Here is a 24,353-nt window from a genome sequence, read left to right as displayed (position 1 = left end):
AGGCAACAATTGTTGACGCTAAGCTCCAGATACCTAAAGACATTACACTATTTGGCCTACTTTACTACTTTAGTTCGGCCTACAAATGTGTTTGAAATTTTCCATAATTCTAATTTTTTTAAAGATAAAATCAGCAAAAATGTATGGCTGTAAGGAACAGTATATTTCAAAGGATAAAGGTGTTGAGATAGATTTTGCTGTTAGCCAAACACTTTGCATTCCAAATGTAGCGTTTTGCTTTGGGGAAGATTGTTTTCAAGGATAAATGAGTTGGGTTAAAATAATTATTTTTCTGTATGACCATAGTTTGAAAATGTCTACGTATATTCTGTCACCTCTTATGTCTTAGAAACAACTTATGAGAAAATGAAAGAATTGAATTTGACCTTTAAGTTCATAAAAGGTAATCACATTCAGAGAATGTGAAATGTTTCCTTGTGTTGGAAGTAGATGTGATTATCGTATGATTTCTCCTTCAGGTATTTTCAGATTTTACCTTATTGGGAAGACATTAAGACATCATGGTGTTTATTTGTTCTCAGATTTTATTTTATCTTATTAGCAAAATGCTATTTCCAACTTGAAAGATTGTTATATTGTGTTATTTTGGTTTTATCAGAACAAATGTTTTCAATCAGCATAAATGGCAGAGTATTTAAACACACTTAAAGAATGTTCAAATCAGGTCCTGTAATGTTTGTGATTCACATTTCAGTTTTTAAGAAATTTTAATTCTGAGATTTAGCTAGTAGTTTAAAAATAGGATAGTACTTTATTGATTATACATTAGGATAATTAGGCTTACTTTTAAGATCTCACACGATCTAGAAAGTGATTTGAATACAATAAATCACATTTTGATGTATTTTAAAATGTGACTTTCTTTGAGGTAGTTATCAACCACAGAATCTTCAAGTTAGGGAATACATAAGCTGGGGTATGTGAAAACTCCCCAGGGTTTAGGGCCACTTAAATGATTTTAAGTGAATAACTTTCTACTTCATTAATTCCCTGCTAATTCTTCTTTCCCACCTAGCATTTGCTTCAGTAGTCCTTCTTCCCTTGTATAATAGAAAGGCCTAACTGTAATTCTAATCCACATGGCCCAGAGTGCGAAAACCTTTGAGAGTAAAGAGAGAAATGTGAGGGGGCAAAGGGAAGCCCTGTGAAGGAACTGTGCGGCTATGATGATTGGATAACGTATTCTTCAGCATATTAGATGGTTATTAATCCTATAACTACCAGCAAAAATGAAACAACTTAATGGAATTGTCTTATGAGGAATCATTTTAAAAAATCTTTGGTGGAAGATTATTAAGCGACTTTGGCATATAATTCAGAAGGAATTCAGAGAATTAGTCACAATGCTATAACAAAAGTCCATCTACTTATTTATGCAGATGAGATTTCTCAGCACTAACATTTATAAAAACAAAAATTGGGGATAGTATTGATGCTAAACCATATTAGCAATAAGTAATATTCAGCAGATATGTGAACTAGTTGTGAAAAAATACATCTCATCAAGAGAGGAATTTTTAATAAATTTACTCTCATTTAATCAAAATTTGTAATATATTTTTGATGTTTTGATCAATTGTGTTTAAATAATTATAATGATAATTTCAATCAGGAGATTAATTTTTGATACTTAAAAATTCTTAGGAAATCTATAAATCTTTTTAAATTTAAATTTATATATTTTGTGGCAGAGAAATATGGTAATCAATAAAAAATACTCAAGTATAAAATTATATTACATTAAGATAAAATTATGTGGGGAAGTGGAATAGAAATAGAAATGCAAGAGGAGAAATGACCAAAGTAAAATTCCTATTTTCAAACTTTGTGTATTTTTTAAATGGTGGACATTAATTTACTTTTATAGTATTTAGATTCCATTGGATATTTAACAGTAGTGGAACATTTATGTTTTTAAATGTTTATATTCTAATATGTGGGAAACTAAACAATTTACAACTACTTAAACCTATGAAAAATTTAGTTCTCTAGTTAAAATTTGAAATCACTGCATCAGTTGCAAGTAGATGTTTGAAGCTCACGGGCCCGCAGCATGTTGGATGCTGCACTGAATTTTGAAGAAATACTCTGCGTGTGTAGAAATGCCCATCAAATCTAACTGAAGGTGTTGCCCTTTGTTCAATAGGACGGTCTGACACCACTGCACTGTGGAGCAAGGAGTGGCCATGAGCAGGTGGTTGAAATGCTGCTCGATCGGGCTGCACCTATTCTTTCAAAAACCAAGGTAATTTCCTTTCAGATTTTGGGATATTAAACTGTATTTACCTTTGAATTCCTTTACTGGTTATTTAACCCAGCCTTTTGAATCATGTAGAAAATGCCATAGTTTTAATTTAGTGATTGCAGTGGCTTTGTTCACCAAGTTTTTGGAGAACCTCAGAATAAGTTTGGGCTTAGCAAGCATTTAGTTGGAATGCATTCTACCACAAAGCCATCTGTGTGTGCATATGTTTTGTTTCAGGAGTACTTAGTACTCGATTTTACTTTATGAAATTTTCAAAGCTCAGAAATGATTACTTGTTGGGGAAGGAAAGACTATACGATCTACATACCCTCTAAAGTCTGAGCGCTGGCTCTCATTCTTCAGCCTCTTGGTTTACTTCTTAGGAGGTCACCAACTAGTTAGAAGCCAAGGATGTCACTTAACTGATAAAGAATGGAAACTAGAAAGATTGCATCTTGATTGAGCTATAGAGAAAGTCGACATCTAAAAGGAACACAGGATGGTTACCTGAAAAAAATCATTTTATTAAGTGTCTTCTGGATTTTTTTAATGGTAAAATTATTTAACACTATTTTTAAATAAATTTTGGGACATAGAAATTACCTCATAGTCACTACTATCCTCATAGTAACTACTATTTTTATTAACCAATGATTTTTGGAAGCTCTATTAAGTTTTATATAAAGAGCATTAATCTCTAAATATTTTCAAAACAAAATTAAATATTACACCTGTTTGCACGCTAATCAGTGTTTCCTACTCTAGTGAAGATAGACAGGGCAAAAGTGGTCTGAACAATTCTATCAGTCATTTGAAATGCAAAGTTTAGATTAGTGAGCTGATGGAGGTATTATCCAGCAGAATTAAATAGTCACAATTTTTCATTGTATGCGATGACTTCTTAGCCTTTTGAGTGCTTCTCATCTAAACCATCTATTCGTTTCTCCTTTCACATGGTCCATATCTACCTTCTTTCTACCTCACTGCTGTCTCCTGATCCTTATCACCTCTCAGTTAACCATTATGATAGCTTCTTTACTGGTCCCTCATTTTACCCCTTGCTCTTTTACAATCCAGTTCTCATTTTGCAGTCAAGAGTGGCTAAATGAACTATCAATCAAATCACATCAACCTGCCTCCCATTGGTCTCTTTAAAATTAATTTTTATTTTACCAAAGCAATACAGGCAAAATCAAATCATTGTCTCATCTTTTTTTTCTCCTATTGCTTATCTCATTATCTATTTGGTTTTTTCCTGAGAAACCTCTGATTTTTTTCTTCTATGCTTTTAATATTCTAGAACATTTTTTTATTCTCTGAGAGTCTCTTTTTCTTAAAGCATCCAGTTCTTGCTTTATGGATACAATATTTTCTATTATCTTTCTAAGAACATGGATAATTTTAGCGTAATTTTTTCTGCCTCTAATATATCCCTAATTCATCAGATTTCTTATTTTCTCTTTGTTTCTTTTGGTTTCCCACAAATGTCTATACCCAACTGTGTCAGGCACTTCAATTTGAAAGCTCCTTGAAAATGTAGGCAGGTCTCCACTGTGGTGTGTCAGGTCAGAGGGGTCCTATAACGTCAGGATTAGTTGTCCATTGTCCTTTTCTCTGAGTTCATTTTTTTAAGAGATGAATCCTCCAACCTTTTGCAGTGTACACCTATGTGAATATATTCAAACTAAGGAAAAGGAGCTGTCTGTGTCTCTGTTCTCTATGCATATTTTAATCATAATAACAACTGATACTTATAGAGTGATTACTGCATACCAGGTTCTGTGCATGTTACACACACACATTAACCTATTTAATCCTCACAATAACTCTATAAGATATTAATTTTGCCATTATACCCTTTTTGTAGATTAGAAAACTGAGACCCAAAAAAATAAAGTTGCTTCCTCAAGGTATCTCAGCTAGTGGCAGAACAAGGATTTGAACTTAGGCAGTCTAACTCTAGAGACCATACAGCACCTATGCCATCCTTCCTTTTTCTGTGAGCATTTGTTCTCAGTCCAGAATCTCACCACTGCCCTCTGCTCTGCCTGGGATCCTGAATCCAGAATGTCTCTGGTTCACTTTCTCAAGAAACTAAACTCCTGGTTTCCTGCAAGATCTGGCTTGCAGAATCGGGCACTTGGCTTTGCTGGGTTGGAAGGGCCTGGGGACTTGACAGCTCCATACACAGGCAAACCAATTCTGCTTTCAGCACCAAGTTTCATCCTTATCTTTCAAGGTACTGTGTTTCTATATCCCCCGCCTTTGGAGTATTTGAAAGGTAAATCAGTTGTCCTTATTATACCCAGTGGCATGCTGGAGCCAGATCATTGAGACTATTGTATAAATCTCTTCCCAATTCCACATTTAGTAACATCATGTTGATAGCTTGAATTTGGTCATTGTAAGGGACTTTACATCATGGAGACTGGCAAATGCTACATATCAGGACTTTTCTTTTTCAAAGAGCTGCTGTTAAACATTTATCAGCATAACACTGATTATACTTCTCCATAAACACAGATATTAGCCTTCTTTCTTCTGCTGAATGAGTTAACACACTTAAATCTTATTTTCATTTCCAAAATTTGCAGACATCACACATCTGTTTTTGTTTCTTTTCCCATGTGTGTATGTGGGTGTGTGAGTATGCATGCACACACATGTACACTCCTTTGTGGATTTTACCTTTCAAATTCTTGTTATGCTTTTTAATGGAATTTGACAAGACCAATATGGGGAAATTATAACCCATGAACCTCTTGCTTTCAAAGAAGACAAATAGTTGAACTACGTGACAGTGAATGAAGCCATGAGAGTGGCTAAAAGAAGGCTTGCATTTTTTTTTTATCTTGAACTCCCGTTTATGTCATTCATAAGTAAATTAGGGAAAATAACTTGGTCCAGAAGATTCAGAAATCCTCGGTTCATCAGTGCATATTTGGTATATCATTATTTTCAAAGTTCACTGACCACTTTTTTTGGAAACCGAATTCGCCGTCACTTTTCCCCCGAAAAATATGTTAAATTATATTATAGTAATTAACAGAGCCTCTCTTGATAATTGGATTCTATAGGAATTTCCCTAGCTCTTCCACTTTGCCTCCATAGTTAAAGGATGCATGTTGAAAAAGCCAACATTTTAATACCTTGTTTTTGTCCTCAGTAGGTAACATGTACTGAATGCTAATTGTCACTATAACCTAGGGTTCTATTTACCTTTGACCTCATGCATGCCTTCTCGCAGGTCTTCAAATGAATTTTGGCTCATTCCTACTGTACATAATTAACTGTGTCTTTGAATTCAGTTGATTTAAATAACTGAGGCAGACATTAGTTAATACCTTGGTCAATGCCTTGTGTTTCCTCATCATAGGCACCTGGGGGCACCAGATTGATAGAAAAGAGAAAAGTTTTTCTTCCTACTCTATTGATGCGAGATGACATGTTGTTTTGATCAGACCCTCTATATTAATTGAATCAGTGTAGAATTCAGTGTCAAGTATTAGTGACTTGTAAGGACAAAATAAAAACCAGTGATGAACATCAATCTGCCCCTGCTTTTGTTTTATCCTTTTTAGTCTTAAATATTAAGAATTCTAGTTCACTAGGAATGCAATAAATAATGCACCTAGTGCAATCCACACTATTGTTAAATCAAAATGAAAATTACCTTGGAAAATTTATTCTCGATTGATATAAGAAGTAAGAAGACTCATTTTTAAGGTAGCTATAGTTCAAAACAGTTGTCAAAACCTTTTAAAAATAGAAGGTATTTCCATGTGAAAAGCTAGGTTTTCATTTGTTTCATATTTTGTGATTGGCACATTTATGTTTAAAAGCTAAAACAACAAACTCTGATTTTCTCGTATGTTCTAGAATGGATTATCTCCATTGCACATGGCCACACAAGGGGATCACTTAAACTGTGTCCAGCTTCTCCTCCAGCATAACGTGCCCGTGGATGATGTCACCAATGACTACCTGACTGCCCTACATGTGGCTGCCCACTGTGGCCATTACAAAGTCGCCAAGGTTCTCTTGGACAAGAAAGCCAACCCCAATGCCAAAGCCCTGGTGAGTGGCTCTGTCAACAATCCAGCCTCCATTGTCCTGCTGACAACACACCATCTCTGTATGTGAAGGGATTGCTTTTGAGGAGGTACAAATGGAACATCCAAAAAAAAAGTGTACTTTTCGCCTACTTTTTCAAGTATCCTTCTGGGAAATCTATAAAACCTTCTATTTCTGACATGAACAAGGCTAATAGGGTTAAAATATTAACCTCTTCATAGTTACAATAGTGATTCTCTTATATAAATGAAACTCAAAGACTATACAAGTATAAAAAGACTGAAGTGGTCAATCTGATATTACTGTAGGTAAAGTTACAATTTTGTGAATTAAGTTTTTTCTGAGATCTAAAAACATGAGGCAAAAGTGATCAAAAAACTTAAACATAAGAGGTCTAGGAATTTGTGAGCTAAAATTTTCTGTTAACCATGTAAGTTAATGAAATATTGCTTACTGGTACAGATCAAAATTTTGATCTCATGTGTAGTCTTAACTCCTAAAATGATTTGCTTTTTTAACCCTTAGCTCTGTAGTATAGTTTGGTTTTCTCAGCAAGATTCCATTTGTTGTCCTGGAAAAATTAACAGTCTCAATTTAGTAAGCTGTTTAAATTTAGTTCAGAAGAAGCACCCATGTTTGGGAAAACATAGGTCACCAACTTTCAGGGAAAACACTTGAGTTTACCAGTAGTTTTGAGGTAAAGGCTGTCATCCAATCAACCACTTGAGGAGGGGTCTGTGCCCCTTTCCAGCTGGTGTGGGCACCCTGACTGAATGGATCCACACGCCTCTGGTGCTCTGCCGACTCGGAAATTCCCAGTGGGCAGAAAAGAATGAAGAAAGAGGAGCTCTCGAGCCCCAGGCAGCTTCGTGGCCATAGTAATTCTAAAAGTTTTTATCAGAGCAGCATTTTAAGAGCTTTTGACTTGCCCAGTATGTCAAACATGTCTTTGAATTCTGAGACAGGACAAAATGAAATTAGCAGCCATGACTCATTTTTCCATATAAGAAAAACAGCCTTAAAAACAGGGTGTGGGCTCTCACTCTCATTTTCCTCTGGCTCTGAAGATTTTACAACATATGAAGGTTGTAGCCAGTCATCCTGGGATGGACTGTGGCCAGGTAAATGGTCTCAGAACATCCATGGAAGCACTTGCAGTGACTTCGACCTAAGCGCTTATAGTGGACCCTGATATTTTATAGTTCTCTATGGCAACTAAAATATGCTCTTTGGTCTCAGTTATCAGGCAGTACAATTTGGTAGGTAATTTATTAAAAAGCAGAGGTTTTTATTAGATTAAATATTAAAACAAATGATCCAAATAATGTCGGGTTGTTTAACTTTCTGCTTCCTTGGAATAAGCACCTACTTGAATCTTAAAGCTGAAAGGAATGAAAACATTCTAGAACTGGTCTTGTAGTTGCCCTGAAATGTAACAGAACAGTCAGAATAGACATTGGTGAAGTTTTAGCTTTGTGGACAAGAGTCTGGGCCAGTTGCTTTTAGTCTGCATTTGAAATGAGGTAGAGGAGGGATATATAGTATTCGGAAGAGTGAATTCCAAAATAAAATAATCTAAACAAATAGTATGACCATTCTGCCTTAGCTCCTGGGAGACTGTGACAAAAAAATTCACTTTCTGTTCATGATTGCCAGTGCACCTTGGGTTCCTAGGGCCAGCTAAACCACTTGTGCTTCCAAAAAAGAATCTATGTTCTGTTTAGCCCCTGTTGTTTCTGTTTATTTCTAAATCTTTATAGAACATCACTTTAGCAGAACAATAAACAAACAATAAAATAAACAATAAAATATAGAACAATATTTTACCACACAGTATAGAATTGGATTTTGATGTAAAGTAGTCAAGTAGAAATGTGTCTTTGTTGCTTGCAGAATGGCTTTACCCCTCTTCATATTGCCTGCAAGAAGAATCGAATTAAAGTAATGGAACTCCTTCTGAAACACGGTGCATCCATCCAAGCTGTAACCGAGGTGAGCGTAGTAGGATTTCTGGGATTTTCCAGGTTCTTAAAGTACAGCCTCGACAGCCAGAGTCCCAGTGTCATCCCCAACAACCAGCTAGCTTTGCTGTGCGTGATTGCCCCAGACTCCTCTCTGAGCCTTTCCCCCAAGGGGCTGCCAGTCCTGAGGAGAGCAGACAGGAGTGTGGGAGGGTTAGTGCAGACACATCTCCATGACTCGAAGCATAACCCAAAACACAGGCTTCATGCTCAACTGTGAGTGGCACCATCACTGAAAGCATAATTTATATGAAATCCTATAATGCAGCTTCTCAACTAGGGATGATTTTGCCCCCCATCAGGTATTTGGCAATGTCTGGAGGTATTTTTAGTTGTCACAAGCATCAGCTGATGCTGCTGGCATCTAGTGGGTAGAGGCCCAAGATGCTACTAAACATTTTACAATGTCCCACCTCCCAAGACAAAGAATTATCTAGCTGAAAATGCCAAGTGTGCCAAGATTGAGAAACCCTGCAGAACATAACCTCTGTGTGTTTGTAAACTGAGGACTATTCTCTATAAAAACTCAGAGCTAATGAAACACAAAGTTGCTGAAGTTAGTAAAGAAGTAGCCCTGTGTTTCTTTTGTACAAACCGACACAGGACTCAGAGAAAGGATCCATGAGGATTAAGGCTGAACCTTCAACACAGCAAAGCAAGCTTGACATCTACCCCCCAGACTCATGCCATCCCCCAGCCGCCCCAGCACACTGGTCTCCGTGGATTCTAGCCATTGTCAGTTGCCTAAACTGGACACCCTTTTGCTCACCTCCGTATCTCTGAACCTTCCATGTGTCACACCCCCTTTGCAGGGCTAATCCTGCATATCCTTCAGGACCAGATCTGGGGTCACCTTCTCTAGGAAACCTCCCCTCACCTTCTGGCCTGGTCTAGGAGCTTCTCCCTGGAACTATCTATCACCTTTTCCTGTGAATATTTCCATCAAAGCACTTTTCCAGCTGGTTTACTTATGACTCAGCTATCCCTTTGCCCCCTGGAAACTGCAGGCTCCTTCAAGGCAGGCCTGAGTCTGACTGGTGTTTTATATATCCACAACACCCACCCCATAATAGATCATCCAGTAAAGGTTTGTTGAATACATCAATCGACATAGGCTTTGAAGCAAACATAAAAATTTAGATATAGTCTAGTGATTATTGCTTTACCTCAGTCCCTTATCTGCAAATGAAAAATCTCCCTTGATTTATAACACTCATAATTTTAAAAATATTAAATGGTTTAAAGTATTAATACTGTTTTACTCTTTTATCAGTCTTATGGCTTCATGATAGGCATCCTGTTGTTTTAATTATAAGACAAGTTCATTTTCAGTGTAAAGATTAGAATGGGCTCTGAAATAGAAATAGATTTTTGACCGATGTTAGAATGAGTGTTCAGGGACGTCAGCGAGTGAGAAGTTTCCTGTGCCAGCCCTATGCTCCCAAAGAGCTGTGAAGGGGCGAGGGCTCGGCCTTGCACATGTTCTGATGACTCCCTCTGCTGATGGAAAAAAGGCTCCACTTGTAACAAAATTCTTTTCCCCGTTTCCCTCATTTCTCACTGAAGTCTGGGCAGCCATAATTTTTCCTCTTCTGTCTTTTACCGCCCTTTTATTGTATAGAATTCTTTTCTCTTTTTTTTTTTTTGACATTTTTCAAATTTCTGTTGAGATTAGTTGTCTCCTCTCTCTTTTTTTTTTTTAAAAAAAAATCAGATTAGCTTTTCTAGCCATATTAAATAATTTAACAAATTATGATATTTGTGTTGTAGTAGAATTAAATTCTGAAAAAATTTAAAATGGAATAATTTTATATAAAAAGCACAAGGGTTATGGGGGCATGTTTGTAGAATTTGAAGCAAACATAAATATTTAGGTCTAGTCTAGTGACCATTATAAGTGCCTTAATTATATAACCTTAATTGATAATCATAAATTAAAAAAATAATTGAAACTGTGAATGGTAGTTCGCTCATTTATTAGAAGGATGGCTTAGTGTTGGGCATCGTGCTCTTTCATGTATCATATAATCAATTTATTCTGCATGCATGGGAATTCTTTTTGAAAACCACAATAGGATTTGAAATAAAAGTCAACTTTTTACTTATGTGTATTTAATCACATGTACCCCCCCACACACACACATGCACACACACATAGTCATAAAGATAAGGAAGTTTTAATAGCAAAGGGAAAAAAAACTTCAAGTTATTTTTCTCTAAATGTTTTTCATAGATCTATATAAAATACGTGAAAGAAATTTTTTTAATGGATATGACATAGGCTTTTCATAATCGCTGAGCTTCCTTTAGGGAAATAATGATTATGTATCGATATATTTGCCTTATAGAATCTGTGACGTAGTGGTGAATGTCTAGATGTCTTCCGATCTAATCAATAAACCGGTCATCTTAAAATGGATAGATGGGTGGCAGATAGGTAAGGAGGCAAAACCTTTTTTTTGTATGAGCTGACAAACCAGCGTTTCCTCTTTCCCCCGCAGTCGGGCCTTACCCCAATCCATGTTGCTGCCTTTATGGGGCATGTAAGTATCGTATCCCAGCTAATGCATCATGGAGCTTCACCGAACACCACCAACGTGGTGAGTACCCTTTCAGCAGAGAAGGTCCAGTTGTGAGTATTTAAGAAACTGACAAAATTGCTCTTGTCTACTTTTTTTGGTTTTAAGTAAGTTAATTACAATATTTATTTCCCATTTTTTAATTTGACTACTTAAAAGAAAAGAATTTGAAAATAACTGTGGTTTCTTTTACTTCAAAGGCAAGATTCATTCAAACACTAGCTGGTTACTAATCGTTAGTACATATGGACTATGTAAAAGCTGGATATTATTCTTTTAAAAATAAAGTTTTTATAGAGGGGAAATTTTTTTCAATAGAATAATTAAGTGTTGCATGTTGAAAAGGTGGTTCAAACACTATCATTATCATGATTTGTAGTAACTTCAAAGTAATTTCTCTGGGGTGTGCTTGACCATGTTATAGCAAACCCATGGAATTCAGTTCATTATCAGATAATGTTGTTTTCCTACACTAAACATCACTCTGCAGAACCATGAGACTCACTTCAGAGTTAATATCAGAGGAGTAACTTAGTACCCTAGATCTGTATGTGGCATTTAACATTGTTTCACAGTATTTTAACTGTGACATCATAATAATATTAGCACACCAGACCCCAAGCATAAGAACACTATTTGGACTCATAAGCACCAAAGAAGAGAAAATAAGAGAAGCAACACAGTGGCACAGAAAGGGCCAGCCGTGAGGTTCTGCATGCCGACCCTGAGGGCTGCACCTCCAACAATGCTCTCTGTCATCCAGCAGCCAGAATCAGCACATCCACAAGGTAGAAACAGACCAGCTTCTCAGCTGAAATATAGTCTTTCCTGGTACTAATACCAGGGAGAGAATGTTTTCCTTCACATAGAAAACACTGGGTAATATGGCAAACTACATCCTCAGGGACTTCTCTGGTAAACACATTAACATGTTTTGTGTGAAATATATCTTTGTTTACCTTTTCATTGAGGTGGGTGTCCGATGGATCAAAGCTCAATTTCTAAAAGCAGTTTTTACATGGGCATCACTTGTGTGAGAGAATATATTAGATTTTTATCTAATATATAAAAAAAAAACGCTTTTTACGTTTCTGTTTATCCATGTCTTCTGTATTGTTTTCATTTTTTCTTTGTTAAATAAACGATTAGATAATCTGAAATAAATCTTCTTGGTGAAATGGAGGGGCAGGTGGGGGGAGTTTGATGGCAAGGAAAATGACTCCTTGGGATAATGCCCAAAGACCGGGATGCTGACCTGTTGAGATAAAGCAGGGAATACAAACAAATAGCCAACAAGCCAAGTCTGTCTTTCAGGTGTGTCTCTATTGCCCATGAAGCATTGTGGTCTTGTTTTATTTTCAGTTTTGATTTTGTGGTCAACATTTAAGTGTACACAAATATCCAGACAGTCTCTGCTTTGGAAAAATATGAAGGTGTGGTGTGATACAGCTGGCAACTTGCACAGCTACCACAGCAACCTGCAGATGTCAAGGAACGGCCTCCCTCGGGCAAGGCTGGGGCTCTTCTCCCTGAGCACGCCCCACCTGCCCTCTTCACTCATTTACCCTCCTTTTTGGCTCCTGTGAACATTGGCCTTTCAACAGCCAGTGAGGCCACAAAAAGGTTATTGAACAACACTTCTGATGCTGCTAATGCCTAGGCTCCCCAGGGTTACACCAAAGTTCTTCCATCATGGATCAGGTTCCCGTGAAATTCTCTTGTATTTTATTTCCTATCTTTCCTAGTTGTCAATAAGGAAGTGATTGAGACTACTTTTTACTTAAAACGAAACCTACATTATAAGTTTTATGCAAATAAAATATGCCACTCTCCTTCAGAGCTGCAGTTAATCGACTGACTTCTTTTCCCCAGAGAGGAGAAACAGCACTGCACATGGCAGCTCGGTCTGGGCAAGCCGAAGTCGTGCGGTATCTGGTGCAAGACGGAGCTCAGGTAGAAGCCAAAGCTAAGGTATGTGCAGTACGTGAAAGTGTTTGCTACTGAGGGAAAAACACTTGATCTTAATAAAGTCTTTAAACGTATGCATGCTCTCATCTAAGAACACTTTTTTTAAAGTAGTGAACAACCTCCAGCGAATAGTCTCTGCCCAAGCGATATTATGAAAATCTCTTCCCTGCACACGTCTCCATTCAGTTATTTAACAGAATTAAATAGAACAGGCACTTTGTGCCAGAAAGAACTCTGTGTCCTCAGCACATTGCTAGTCGTGAACGGATAGGAACGACCCTAGGCTTGGTGCAGTGTTCCCTGTAGACAAGGGCTTAGGTACAAAGCTTCCAGAACAAGCACGATTTGGAAGCATAATTGAGCTCTCGTGGTTGACTTAAATGTCAGCCGTAGCAGCCACACAAGGAAAAAGGAAGTTTTTACTTTTTCTCCACAAGCTGTGAAGCCATAAACCCTGAGACTTGGATCAGGGTTGCTTCAGGAATCCTCCTTTACGTAGAAAAAGAACTTGAGGGTTAAATTTGAATGCTGCATTCTCTGACTGGTTTTTAGCCTCCGGAAGAAACCCTAGTACCTGTCACTATTAGGGATGAGTAGTTGATCTGGTTATCAAAATGGCAGTTCAGATCAGGAGTTGTACACAAAAATGCCTTAATTTTACCTACATTTAATTTTAACCTACAATATATAAACGAATTTGTTTGCTATTTATTTACATGGTCTGTAGTTATTATTTTGGGGTTAAGTAGAGAGAAAACATATGTGAATCAATATAAATATAGAATATTTCTAGACTTATAATTTTCTCCCAGTGTACTCAGCTATCTCGCCCATATCTAATTAGATCATAATTATTTTTTTATCAACATCTATCAAGGCTTTCCAGAACTTTCAACTTAGTATTCTTAGGAAAAAGTAAAGCCTTTCCTTTCATACTCATGTTTTACCTGTTAATATATGGTTTAATTGTATAATTAATTAGTACAAATATAGTAGAAATTAGTAAGGTAACTAGAGCAAATGTACTACTGTGGGAATAAACACAACTGAGTCTTTGTAAGCATAAGATCCGCAGGTGGATACAAAGGTTGTAACATTCTAAGCAGCAGACCACAAGCCTCTACTGTTTAGTGTAGTGTGGCTCCAGTTGGTGGACTTTACAGAGGATCTAGAAACAAAGGTCTGCAAATTTTTTCTGCAAAAGGCCGAATAATATTTTATGCTTTGTGGGATGCACCAATGCTATCACAGCTGCTCAACTCTGTGGTTGTAGGGCAAAAGCAGCCACAGACAATACATAAGAAAATGGGCATGACTGTGTTCCAATAAAACTTTATTTACAAACACAGGTAGCGACTGGATTTGGCCCCTGGATTGTAATTTTCAGACCCTCGATCTAGATAATATTAGTTGATCCACTGAATCAGTTAAGTGGCATGGTTAATGGATTACAAGAAACCTCACATTTTTGAGTGTTGTTGTAACATATTAATCATTGTGTCAAAGGAATGATTCTACCCAGAAACTGAAATTAAGGATAAGATTTATATTTATCCATTTGTTAAGGAGGCAAGGCAGTACGAATCATTGTTGAGAGCCTAACTTCTTCAGCCAGGCTGTCTGAACCTTGGTGAACCTTGGTCCACCATTTACTAGCTGGGTAACATTAGGCAAGTTAATTAACACCTCTGGGCCACATTTCCTTTTCTAGTTACCTCATATAGAAATTAGAGTAGCGATAGTTGCAATTCAGAGAATGGTCGTAATGATTAATGAAGTAATAGGGGTAGAGTACTTAGAACAGAGCCTGGGACATGTAAGTGCTCAGTACATATTTAGTAGTGGTCATGGCAGTAGTAGAGTTTAATGAGATTTTCCTTTGGCAACTATCATTTTCTATTTTCAGTATTCCTTTTTCCTTGGGGCATCTCTAATTCTTCTTGTGCTTCCTCCTAATAACATAGTAGGAAGTTTTGACCTTGCTTTTGACCTCTTGGTTTGCCCTTGACCCTCATCCTACTTACCTTTCCAAAGCAGTGTCCTGTGCTGCACTCTCTTCTCTCTACCTTCCAAAGTATTTACCTGAATTTTTTCACATTCCAGTAGGAGATTTCTCTCTAGAGGACCACCATAGGGCTCTTTTGCCAAATGAGAAATATATGCCCCTCCTACTTGTGTATAAGGCCCTCAGGGTGCAGGACTCTGTGAGTGCCTCATGCCTTTGGATGAATTGTAATAAGATGCCCCTCCATTATAGGCAGTTACAGCCTGTGCCACGATGCATGACTTGGCAAGCAGAGGTCACACTGGCTTTCATCCCTCATCAGCCCCGTTGGCTGGGAGCTGTTGTGCAGGTATTCCTGTGCAACCCCTTACTGCCCTTCCCCCTCAGCTTTTGACCGTGAGAAGGCAATATCAATAAAATAATTCATTCCATATGAGTACATAATAACTGATGGAGGTATAATATCCCTCCAAGTATTAGAGTTTTACCGGGGTACATTTCCTTATCTCCCCCGAAAGGAGTCATTAGAGGTTAAAAGCTGATAAAGTATGGCAGGTAGTAGTGGGGATAATTTATAGATAGAACTGTCTTTCACACTTTCATACTAATAGGTTAGTAGAAGTGTATTTAAGGAGCTTGGATCCTCCATCTCCACCTTTCCGAACCCTGAGATTCTTTTTAGCATTGAATCAAAGAGTTGAACGTGGCTTCTGATACCAAGCAGTTTGTTGAATGTTTCACACCCATACCATTGTTTTCTCAGCTGATCAGTCTTGCATTTCTGCCTTGCCATTTAGGATGACCAAACCCCACTCCACATTTCTGCCCGTCTGGGGAAGGCAGATATAGTACAACAGCTGTTGCAGCAAGGAGCGTCTCCAAATGCAGCCACGACTTCTGGGTACACCCCACTCCACCTTTCAGCCCGAGAAGGGCATGAGGACGTAGCCGCATTCCTTTTGGATCATGGCGCGTCTTTATCTATAACAACAAAGGTATGAAAGGTAGTCTTGGAATTCTGCTTTGTCCCCCAATATACATCTTCCTTAAAATTCCTTTGTACCTATTCTCGGTAGCAGGTACAAAGGCCATATAACATCATCTATACTTGAGATCCCAGGATGGTCATAAGCATGGGGAGCGTAGTTTAGGGTGTGTGTGTGTCTGTGTGTCTGGCTGTCTGACTTAAGTGTCTCAGTACATTATCTTCTAATGAAAACTCATTGATATCTAGAGTCAGATATTTCTTGCAAGCTATTCGACAGATTTAAAAGGTGGTTTAAAAACACAACGAAAAGATTCCTCTTGCTGAGGCCATGTATACAAACTACTTTATTATCAAAGCTTAGTTGATTGACACTTTTATAATACTTTCAAATCAGGAGATTAATTTTTCTTGGGTTATTTTTGTTTGTTGTTCTTGTTATGGTTTGATTTTTACCTCAACTCTGATACCTTAGAGTAATAATATTCCGCACAGTTGCAGAATGCAAAATTTAGAGCTCATTTTTCTTATGATATTAAGTGTAATAGGAAGATGAATTGCCCTCCAGCATGTCTTAGAAAGCTAGAAATCGTGTTGCACTCTCTTATCTGGATGCAGAGAAGCAGCATTAATGTGTTATCAATGCACAGGATAATTACACGTACTTGGAAAACTATCAGAAAAAAATTATGACTACCTCAAACTCCACCCCCTGTGATTCTTTAGGCTCTTCAGTAGGTTTGAGATATAAGTTCTTGGATCTCATTCAATGTGTTAAACAGTAATGGGTGATGGTATTTTTAGTACCTTGGCCCTTCTACCAAGCCATCTGCCCATTAACTCTCGTTGGCTTTAATCTCATGAGGTCAAATGTGTTGATGACCCTCTTGTCCCAGTCTCACGTATGGGACCCACCCTAATTGTGGGTGCTGATGACTGCTTGATACCCAGATCCTCGTAGGAGTTGGAAGCAAGGGAGATTAGCTACTCAACCTCAGTATCCAACTCTACATGTTTTTTGGGGCTAGAACCGTGTGTTATTATTCATTTCCCCTGTGTGGTGGCTAAGGTGCAAGAATCTCTGACTCCTAGTCCTGAAGACTGGAACAAACATAAAGATATGTGTATGCACACAGAAATGGCAAAAAGGGAAGAGAAAGGCTGAGATTATGGGAAGTCCAGACCTGCCCTGGATTTTTCCAAGCCCTCCAAATCAGAATCGCACCTGAGACTCTGGAACCTATTCCTCTCACAATGTGAAATCCCAAGATGGCATTAGAATAAGCTCTAGATACAGATCTCCAACTTCATCCTGGGCAGATACCTAATTAGTTCCAGAATTAGTGGTATGTTGTGGCTCAGTCAGCAGAGGGAGAAAGATGAAATATCCTGCTCTTTCTTGTTGGTAAGGGGGCTCCTTAACTGTTATCTACCAGTCGTGGTCCTTCAATGCAGGCTTAACCTGTTCTTCATCACTAGAATAATTCATGAGTTCCAAAAAAACAATGCCTTTATGTCATTTCTATTTTTCATTATTTTTATGTTTCTTTTTTCAGAAAGGATTTACTCCCCTTCATGTGGCAGCAAAATATGGGAAGCTTGAAGTAGCCAATCTCCTGCTACAGAAAAGTGCATCTCCAGATGCTTCTGGGAAGGTATGAGGTCATTGGCCACTTTTACGATAATAAAACAAGCACTTGCTAATATTCACCAACAGCCACCTAAATTATAACTGAACCATAATTAAGTCTTATAGGATGAAGAACACCTCATTAAAAAGGATGCTGGGTCCAAGTATTGCGGAAACTAGAATGTAAATTATACTTTGTGTTGTATCCAATCTAATCACATCTCCTAAATCTAAGCCTCTAATGTTAAGACACTTTTGACACTGGTTGTTGTTTCTGCACGTGTTTTCAGAGCGGGCTAACTCCACTGCATGTAGCTGCACATTATGATAATCAGAAAGTGGCCCTTCTGCTTTTGGACCAAGGAGCCTCACCTCATGCGGCTGCAAAGGTACCTGTAATTCGACAGCGTGAGGACGCTGACAGGCAGTGTCCATCAGTCTCTATACGCATTTCTACTTTTGCATCATCCCTAGCCCCCTTCTAATTTAGGCACCACTTAAAAATCACAGAGATACAAGCCTTAGAAAATCGATGCCTTCAGCTCTTTAGTCAGCTCATGTGGTAGATGCTCAATAAATATTTGTCAGTTGATTTTCCTTGAAAATCTAGAACATCCTAGAGCCTGGGGAAGAAACAAAGTTAAAGTACTCTTTAGACCAGATTCAAAACATAAGCATAGCTTGAGGGCATTAGAAAGTTCTGATCTGTCAAAGTTATAAAATGTGTTACATTTGCCCCTACCATAAAACATTGCCTTTGAGTTATTTGTTTAATAAAATAAGTTGGGAGGTTATACTTATGTACTTTTATTATTGCTAAGGAGAGTATTATTATTGTTAAGGCATTTTTGACCAGTAGACAACCTAGGTTTCTCAGAAAAGACATGCAAAGAGTATGGGACTCTCTTATTACTCTGGTGTCCTTATTTGAGATATGAATCATAAAGAGTGTATTGAAAAATAGGTTAATAGAGTGCTGTTGGTTTAGTAAGTTATCTGTTGTTGAGCACATGGCTATGATCAAAGAACAAAGGAATGATACAATCCACAATTTAAATGCTGTCTGGTTCTTTTATTAAATACTATTGGTCGATGCATTCCCTAATGCTTTTTCTATCTTTGTTTTACTCTTTCATTTTGGGGCAGCTACAGTACTCTCCTTTAGTGTTTAGGTCAGACCTCTTGTGCACACAGATCAATGAACTTCATCTGTTCTATACTACTTTGGCTACTTAAGGAGAGCAAGTTTTAGATACCTTCTCCATTTAGAGACTATGTTATCTTCGACAGGTATTTCTGAGAACCTCTTTTTCTGTATTTCTCAAATATCTGCTGCCCTATCCTTCCCAGAATTCTACCAAGTGAAATCTATAATTCAAAATCAAGCACCCAAATTTGTGTTTTCATCTAAATGATGCTCCCCCACCCACACTAATTTCTGATCCTGACAAATATTCTTTCTAACAAAAAGCCATAGCCATACCTTGATTTTTGAGAAAACTATCTTAAAAAAAAAGACTAGCGGCATTATTCACAATAGCCAAAAGGTGGGAGCAACCCAAGTATCCTTTAAAGGGTAACTGTATAAACAAAATGTAGATTATTCATACAAAGGAATGTTTTTCAGCCTTAGGAAGGAAGGAAATTCTGACACATGCTACAACATGGATGAACCTCAAAGACATGCTAAATGAAATAAACCAATCACACAAAAGGACAAATATTGTGTGATGTCACTTATATAGAGACAGAAAGTAGAATACTACATACCAGGGGCTGAGGGGAGGAGGAAATGGGGAGTTAGTGTTTAATGGATACAGTTTCATTTTGGAGCTGGATGCTGCTATTGGTTGGAGAACAATGTGAATTTACTTTATGTTAAAAAATAATTAAATGGTAAGTTTTATGTTATGTATATTTTACCACAATTTTACAAATGACAACAAATTTTTAATGAAATTTAATGCTTGTCCATTTCGTTCCAGTTTATTTTAATATCCCTTTGAGCCTGGGCCATTTTTCTTATAAATAAACCCAGGTTGTTGGTAGACAACCGATAAATAATTAATAAATGAACTATTTATTTCTCACATGAGAACAATAATTTTGACATAACTAGTGACAAGCAGTTTAAAATTAACAAGAGTTATAAAATAACAAATACAACAAAAGAAATCCAGTCCACTTTTTCATCCTCAAATAACTCTTAAACAGGTCAATAGTTGATGTATTTGTAGTAGACTTTTCTAATTTTATATTAGTAGAACAAGACTTTGTATTCCTGGCTTTGTATCTATAAACCATCTTCGACAAGCAGTTCTTGAACTAATTCCTTATAACTGCCCTATGTCCTAAGGCATATTTTTTACAGTCTGTCGAACACAACCTTTTTTAATAGGACATTAATTCTCATTCCCATAGCACAAAATTGCCTCCATAAGAGCCTCAGTTGTGCCATTTCTTCCACTTGTCCAACAATGCCTCCTTTCTGCGGCAGGGATCCTGGTCAGGAGCTTTTTATAGACTTTGATCCTGAGCACAGGCACTTTTATTAGGGATTGGCTTCATCTGCTAGAAAAAAAGAGCTGGCTACGGTGGTTTAAACTGATGAGCCTCTAGTTTTCTCATCTCATAAACAGCCAGGAGGTAGGCAGTTCAGATTCCTTTTGAAGCAACAGGCAAGAAAGAAAGTCAGCCAATAGGGTATTTCTGAAAGCTTCACCTGCCATCTCTTGTTACATCTCATTGGCCACTTCTTTCTGCAAGGGAAGCTGGGAAATGTAGTTTTTCATCTGGGCACAATGCCAAAGTTTCATTTATTAAAGAAGGAGAGAGAATAGATAGAGAGTTGGCATGTAGCCTCCTTTACTCCAAGGAGCTCAGGCATTTCTGAATTCTGGCAGTGGTGAGAAATGAGGAACAAGGGCTCAACTGGGCATGATTAGCATATGGATATAACCACGGTGCCCTCAGTATTAACTCTTCCTTAATTCTCATTTTTGGTTCTTAGAGAATACGATGCTTTTTTCTTACCCTTTCTTCTCTTGCCAACCTACTTTCTTATACATGTCCTAGAAATATGATGTGATTTTAGGTAATGGTTGCTTCTGTAATCCATTTTAACCTGATCTGTTTCCTGAGGCAGATACCGTGCTGGAAAGAGGATTGTGTTGAGTTCATGTATAACCTGGGCACTAACTGTGGAAGTGATAGTGAGCCTTATTTGTCTTCCATAAAATGTGCAATATATCTATTGATATGGATCAGTTGAGATTGTGAAAGTTCTTAGAAAAAATATAAAGTATGGTATAAATACATTATTTTTGATAATTTAAAATTACATTTGCTTTTGTTTTCATCTTGGCACTTTGGACAAAGTACCTGTCCTCTATATCAGGAGGAAAAATATTAAGATAATTCTACAGTTGAATCTATCACTATTTGATTTCTCTTATCATAAATGCATCTTTCTCCTTTAATGTGGCAAGTAATCATTTTATTTTCCAGAAATTAGAAATAAGTAAGGAACTTTAGAAAATTTCATTATAGGTCTCAAGATGAACTATTTGTTTATTATTTGAAATATTTCTAAGTCTTTCTGAGATTAACTTTCCATTCTAAAATAATACCATGATTTGTTTCCCCCTTGTTTTTTGCCTTTTGTATCTCCGGTTAGGGAGCTAGAGTAAACTCGTTAGTGATAACAAGTAACTTGTTGGAATTGGCATGCATTAGAGACACTACAGCTTCTCTTGATATCGTTTTGTAGACCCTAGGATCTTTTCATGGAATTAGAAGTAATTAGAGAAGATTGTTACATCTAAGAGGATACCAGTCTGCCTGTAGGGTTTGAGAAGTGACCAACTTTCAGGTTATATTGGTAGCAAAAGCAACAGAAACAAAAATAAGATGCATGATAAGAAGCTAAACTCTGACTTTATCTTGCCTTTATTACTCTAATTAGCTAGTATTAGATTTGTTAACTAATCAGATTTCTTATTTTAGCATTGCTTTGTGAATTTTCCTTTTTATGCAGGGGTAGAGATGGTGGTAAAACAGCTCACCCCTTTCTCCCACCCAGGGTAGAGTTGGGCTCAGTCCAAAGGTCTTGTCTCTGATGGGTGTGTCAGCACAGGGCCAGATGCTTCCCAGGTCAGCTGGGGTTTCCAGATGGCAACAGGTCAAAACTAAAAATAAAGATAAAAATCTTCTACCCCGGTTCATCCCGTTTGGCAGAGGCTGCTTTCAGAAGTCTGGAAGTGGCATCTCCACTTTCATGGGTTGGTACTCAACAAGTTAAGTCCTTTTCTATAGTCAGTTATAGACAGAGTGTTTATCGAGTAAGAAATGCTAGTGACAAGTATCAGTGTTAACTGCAATAAGCTGGCTAATCAGTGGGGCAGCAGCCTAACTGCCTTCTGTGTTGTTTCTGATGCATCCATGTGGCTTGGAAAGATTGTGAATGATCCATTGTCTGGATTTGGATCATGTTCTCAAATATAAAATCCTTGGATTCTCTTTTTTTTCTCTAAATTTTCTTATATATATGTAAAAAGTTAGTCTACTTTTTATTGACATGTTTTATATAGTCAGATTCATGTCCATGTCACAATGTAATCATGCATTTCTGTTAAATGGCCATGAGCCAGGACCAGGTCCCCTAAGGCAGGGAACCTTTCTTTCTCAAGGCAAAGGACTCTGAAGGCTCCTGAGGCACAGCTAATTAATAATTTGTCAAAGGAATTTTGGCTACCTCTAGCATTAAGGAAGGGTCAGACAAGAGAGGGATATGAAAGCTCTAGTAAGCTTGACTTAAATTCCCAGGATTCTCTAGTCATTGGGAGATATTGTAGATACAAAGACAAATACAAGATAATACATGCCTTCCTTAAATTTGTATTTTAGTATGAGGAGGTATATGAATAAACAAAAATAATAATAAACATTACTAAATATCTAATATAGCCACTAAATATCTCCAATACTTTGGAGTCAGTAGATAGGGGAACAGACGTAGAAGCGGGGAAGTAAAAGACTTCACGAAGGTATAACCTTTGAGCTAAATCTTCATTTGACAGATGCTGGCCCAGAGGGCACGTTGGAAGAAAGCATTCTTGATAGAGTAGGCAAGGCAGAAACATGAGTTGTATGTTGTCTTGGGAATGAGTAAAGCTGAAGCACAGAATAGAGACTGGAGTTTTGTGACATAGTCAATCAGAGGGGCAAATAGGGGTAGATTATAGCATCTTGATTACCATGAAAATTAAAAATTTCCATTTGTAAGCCATAGATGGCCATCAAAGGGCTTTTCAAGTGGTTAATGGCTCTAACAATAGGAATGTCACATGCCTCAGTGGTACCGTATTGTTTGTTGTTTCCAAGTTTTTATCTCATCCCCAATTTAAATGAAACAAATAATTATTGGGCACCTACTAACATAATTATCTATAAGAGAAAGCTCTATAGTCCTTTTGTAAAATCGATGGTACTCTGACTCTCTTTCATTAAACCATTTATAAGTATTCTGTTTTTCCCTAGTTAGGTGTGGGGACATGAAGGCACCACACTACTGGCACTGCTTGATTTACCAGTGTTTGCTTACTTAATCAAAAGTCAACCATCAAAAAAAAAAAAAATCACTGGAAAAGGAGGCCCGCTATTTGAAAATGCACTGCACACATTTTTATCTTGTTACTGGACATTTGACTAAGTAATTCGTGTTGACAGAATGGTTATACACCACTGCACATCGCTGCCAAAAAGAACCAGATGGACATAGCGACAACTCTGCTGGAATATGGTGCTGATGCAAATGCAGTTACCCGGCAAGGAATTGCTTCTGTCCATCTTGCAGCTCAGGAAGGACATGTGGACATGGTGTCACTACTCCTTAGCAGAAATGCCAATGTGAACCTGAGCAATAAGGTAACCTTTTTCTTTCTCTACAAAGCAGACAACACAACAAAATTCCACCTCTCAGAAAGGTCGCCAGGTAGTCATGAAAAGTTTGGGTCAGATAGAATGTGCGAATTGTAATATTGCAAGAAGATGTTTACCAATGTGTTATTTATCATGGCAATAACTTGGAAGCAATCCGTTTAAACAATGAGAATATAGGTCAGTACAACTGAGAAGCATATAGTCATAAAAAGGAAGTTCACAAAGTTTTTCTACAAACATGAAGTTTTGTTATAATGTTAATTCAAAGAGCAATGTTGTTACCTCACCAGAATGTAGCAAGTAAGAAGTTATAAATTGTAGACTGTTGATTCATTGCACAAACATTTTTGGGGTGCCTACTCCTTGCTTATCCCAGTTTAAGTCCTAAGTTAAAAAAGAAACTGGAAACAGTGCTGCCTTCCCAGAGTTCATTTTAATAACAGAAATTTAGAGTAGCTATTGTATTCAGTAGATTGGAAAGGTTGTTAGCTTACATGTCTAGTCTTTGTATGTAAACTGGCAGTTCCAAGGAATTTGTAAAGACTTCCCAAAATTCTTCATACTCTCCTGTCCTCATGTGGTATTCCTACTGTTAGCAAAGAAAGTACCAGAGCTTTGTGAAGCAAAGTGAAAATCCAGCCCACAATTGACCAAAGAGATGATGTTACTGCGTATACTGCAGTATCATTGCCTGTATTAGAGAATTAGGGTTCGCTCACTGCTTCTTAATACTTGAGTCTGAGATCTGCCGAAAACATGGGACAGATGTTTCTGAGTCTTCAGATAATACAAAACCCTGCAAGAATGCCCCACATTCTTGACATCCAAACTCCCCAGCATTTAGCTTCTCTACCAACTACTGCTGGCACAGCTATGGCATTTCTC

The 24,353-nt window shown here is 37.4% G+C and overlaps 1 protein-coding gene and 1 long non-coding RNA gene across 23 annotated transcripts in view; one reads left to right on the top strand and one right to left on the bottom strand.

The window, feature by feature from the left end:
• ANK3 (ankyrin 3) overlaps window positions 1-24,353 on the top strand; it is a 563,084-nt gene that overhangs the window by 417,196 nt on the left and 121,535 nt on the right. For 21 of the 22 annotated variants that reach the window (XM_039871876.1, XM_039871871.1, XM_039871870.1 and 18 more), the window contains 9 exons: window positions 2,168-2,266; window positions 6,146-6,343; window positions 8,234-8,332; window positions 10,863-10,961; window positions 12,813-12,911; window positions 15,711-15,908; window positions 17,455-17,553; window positions 17,819-17,917; window positions 23,256-23,453. In XM_039871876.1, the coding sequence (XP_039727810.1) occupies window positions 2,168-2,266; window positions 6,146-6,343; window positions 8,234-8,332; window positions 10,863-10,961; window positions 12,813-12,911; window positions 15,711-15,908; window positions 17,455-17,553; window positions 17,819-17,917; window positions 23,256-23,453 (1,188 nt within the window). The remainder of the gene's footprint in view (window positions 1-2,167; window positions 2,267-6,145; window positions 6,344-8,233; window positions 8,333-10,862; window positions 10,962-12,812; window positions 12,912-15,710; window positions 15,909-17,454; window positions 17,554-17,818; window positions 17,918-23,255; window positions 23,454-24,353) is intronic. The other variant, XM_039871879.1, reaches the window with a different exon arrangement.
• On the bottom strand, window positions 7,133-24,109 carry LOC120609400 (uncharacterized). Its single transcript, XR_005654764.1, has 3 exons — window positions 23,910-24,109; window positions 18,684-18,687; window positions 7,133-7,144 (listed from the first exon to the last, which is right to left on the bottom strand). It is a non-coding gene; the product is annotated as an uncharacterized LOC120609400 (long non-coding RNA).

This window comes from Pteropus medius, unplaced genomic scaffold, assembly GCF_902729225.1.
Source record: "Pteropus medius unplaced genomic scaffold, Ma_sr-lr_union100, whole genome shotgun sequence".
NCBI classification, from domain to species: Eukaryota; Metazoa; Chordata; class Mammalia; order Chiroptera; family Pteropodidae; genus Pteropus; species Pteropus medius.
The sequence above is the reverse complement of the archived record's forward strand: the minus strand, read 5'-3'. Positions and strand labels throughout refer to the sequence as shown.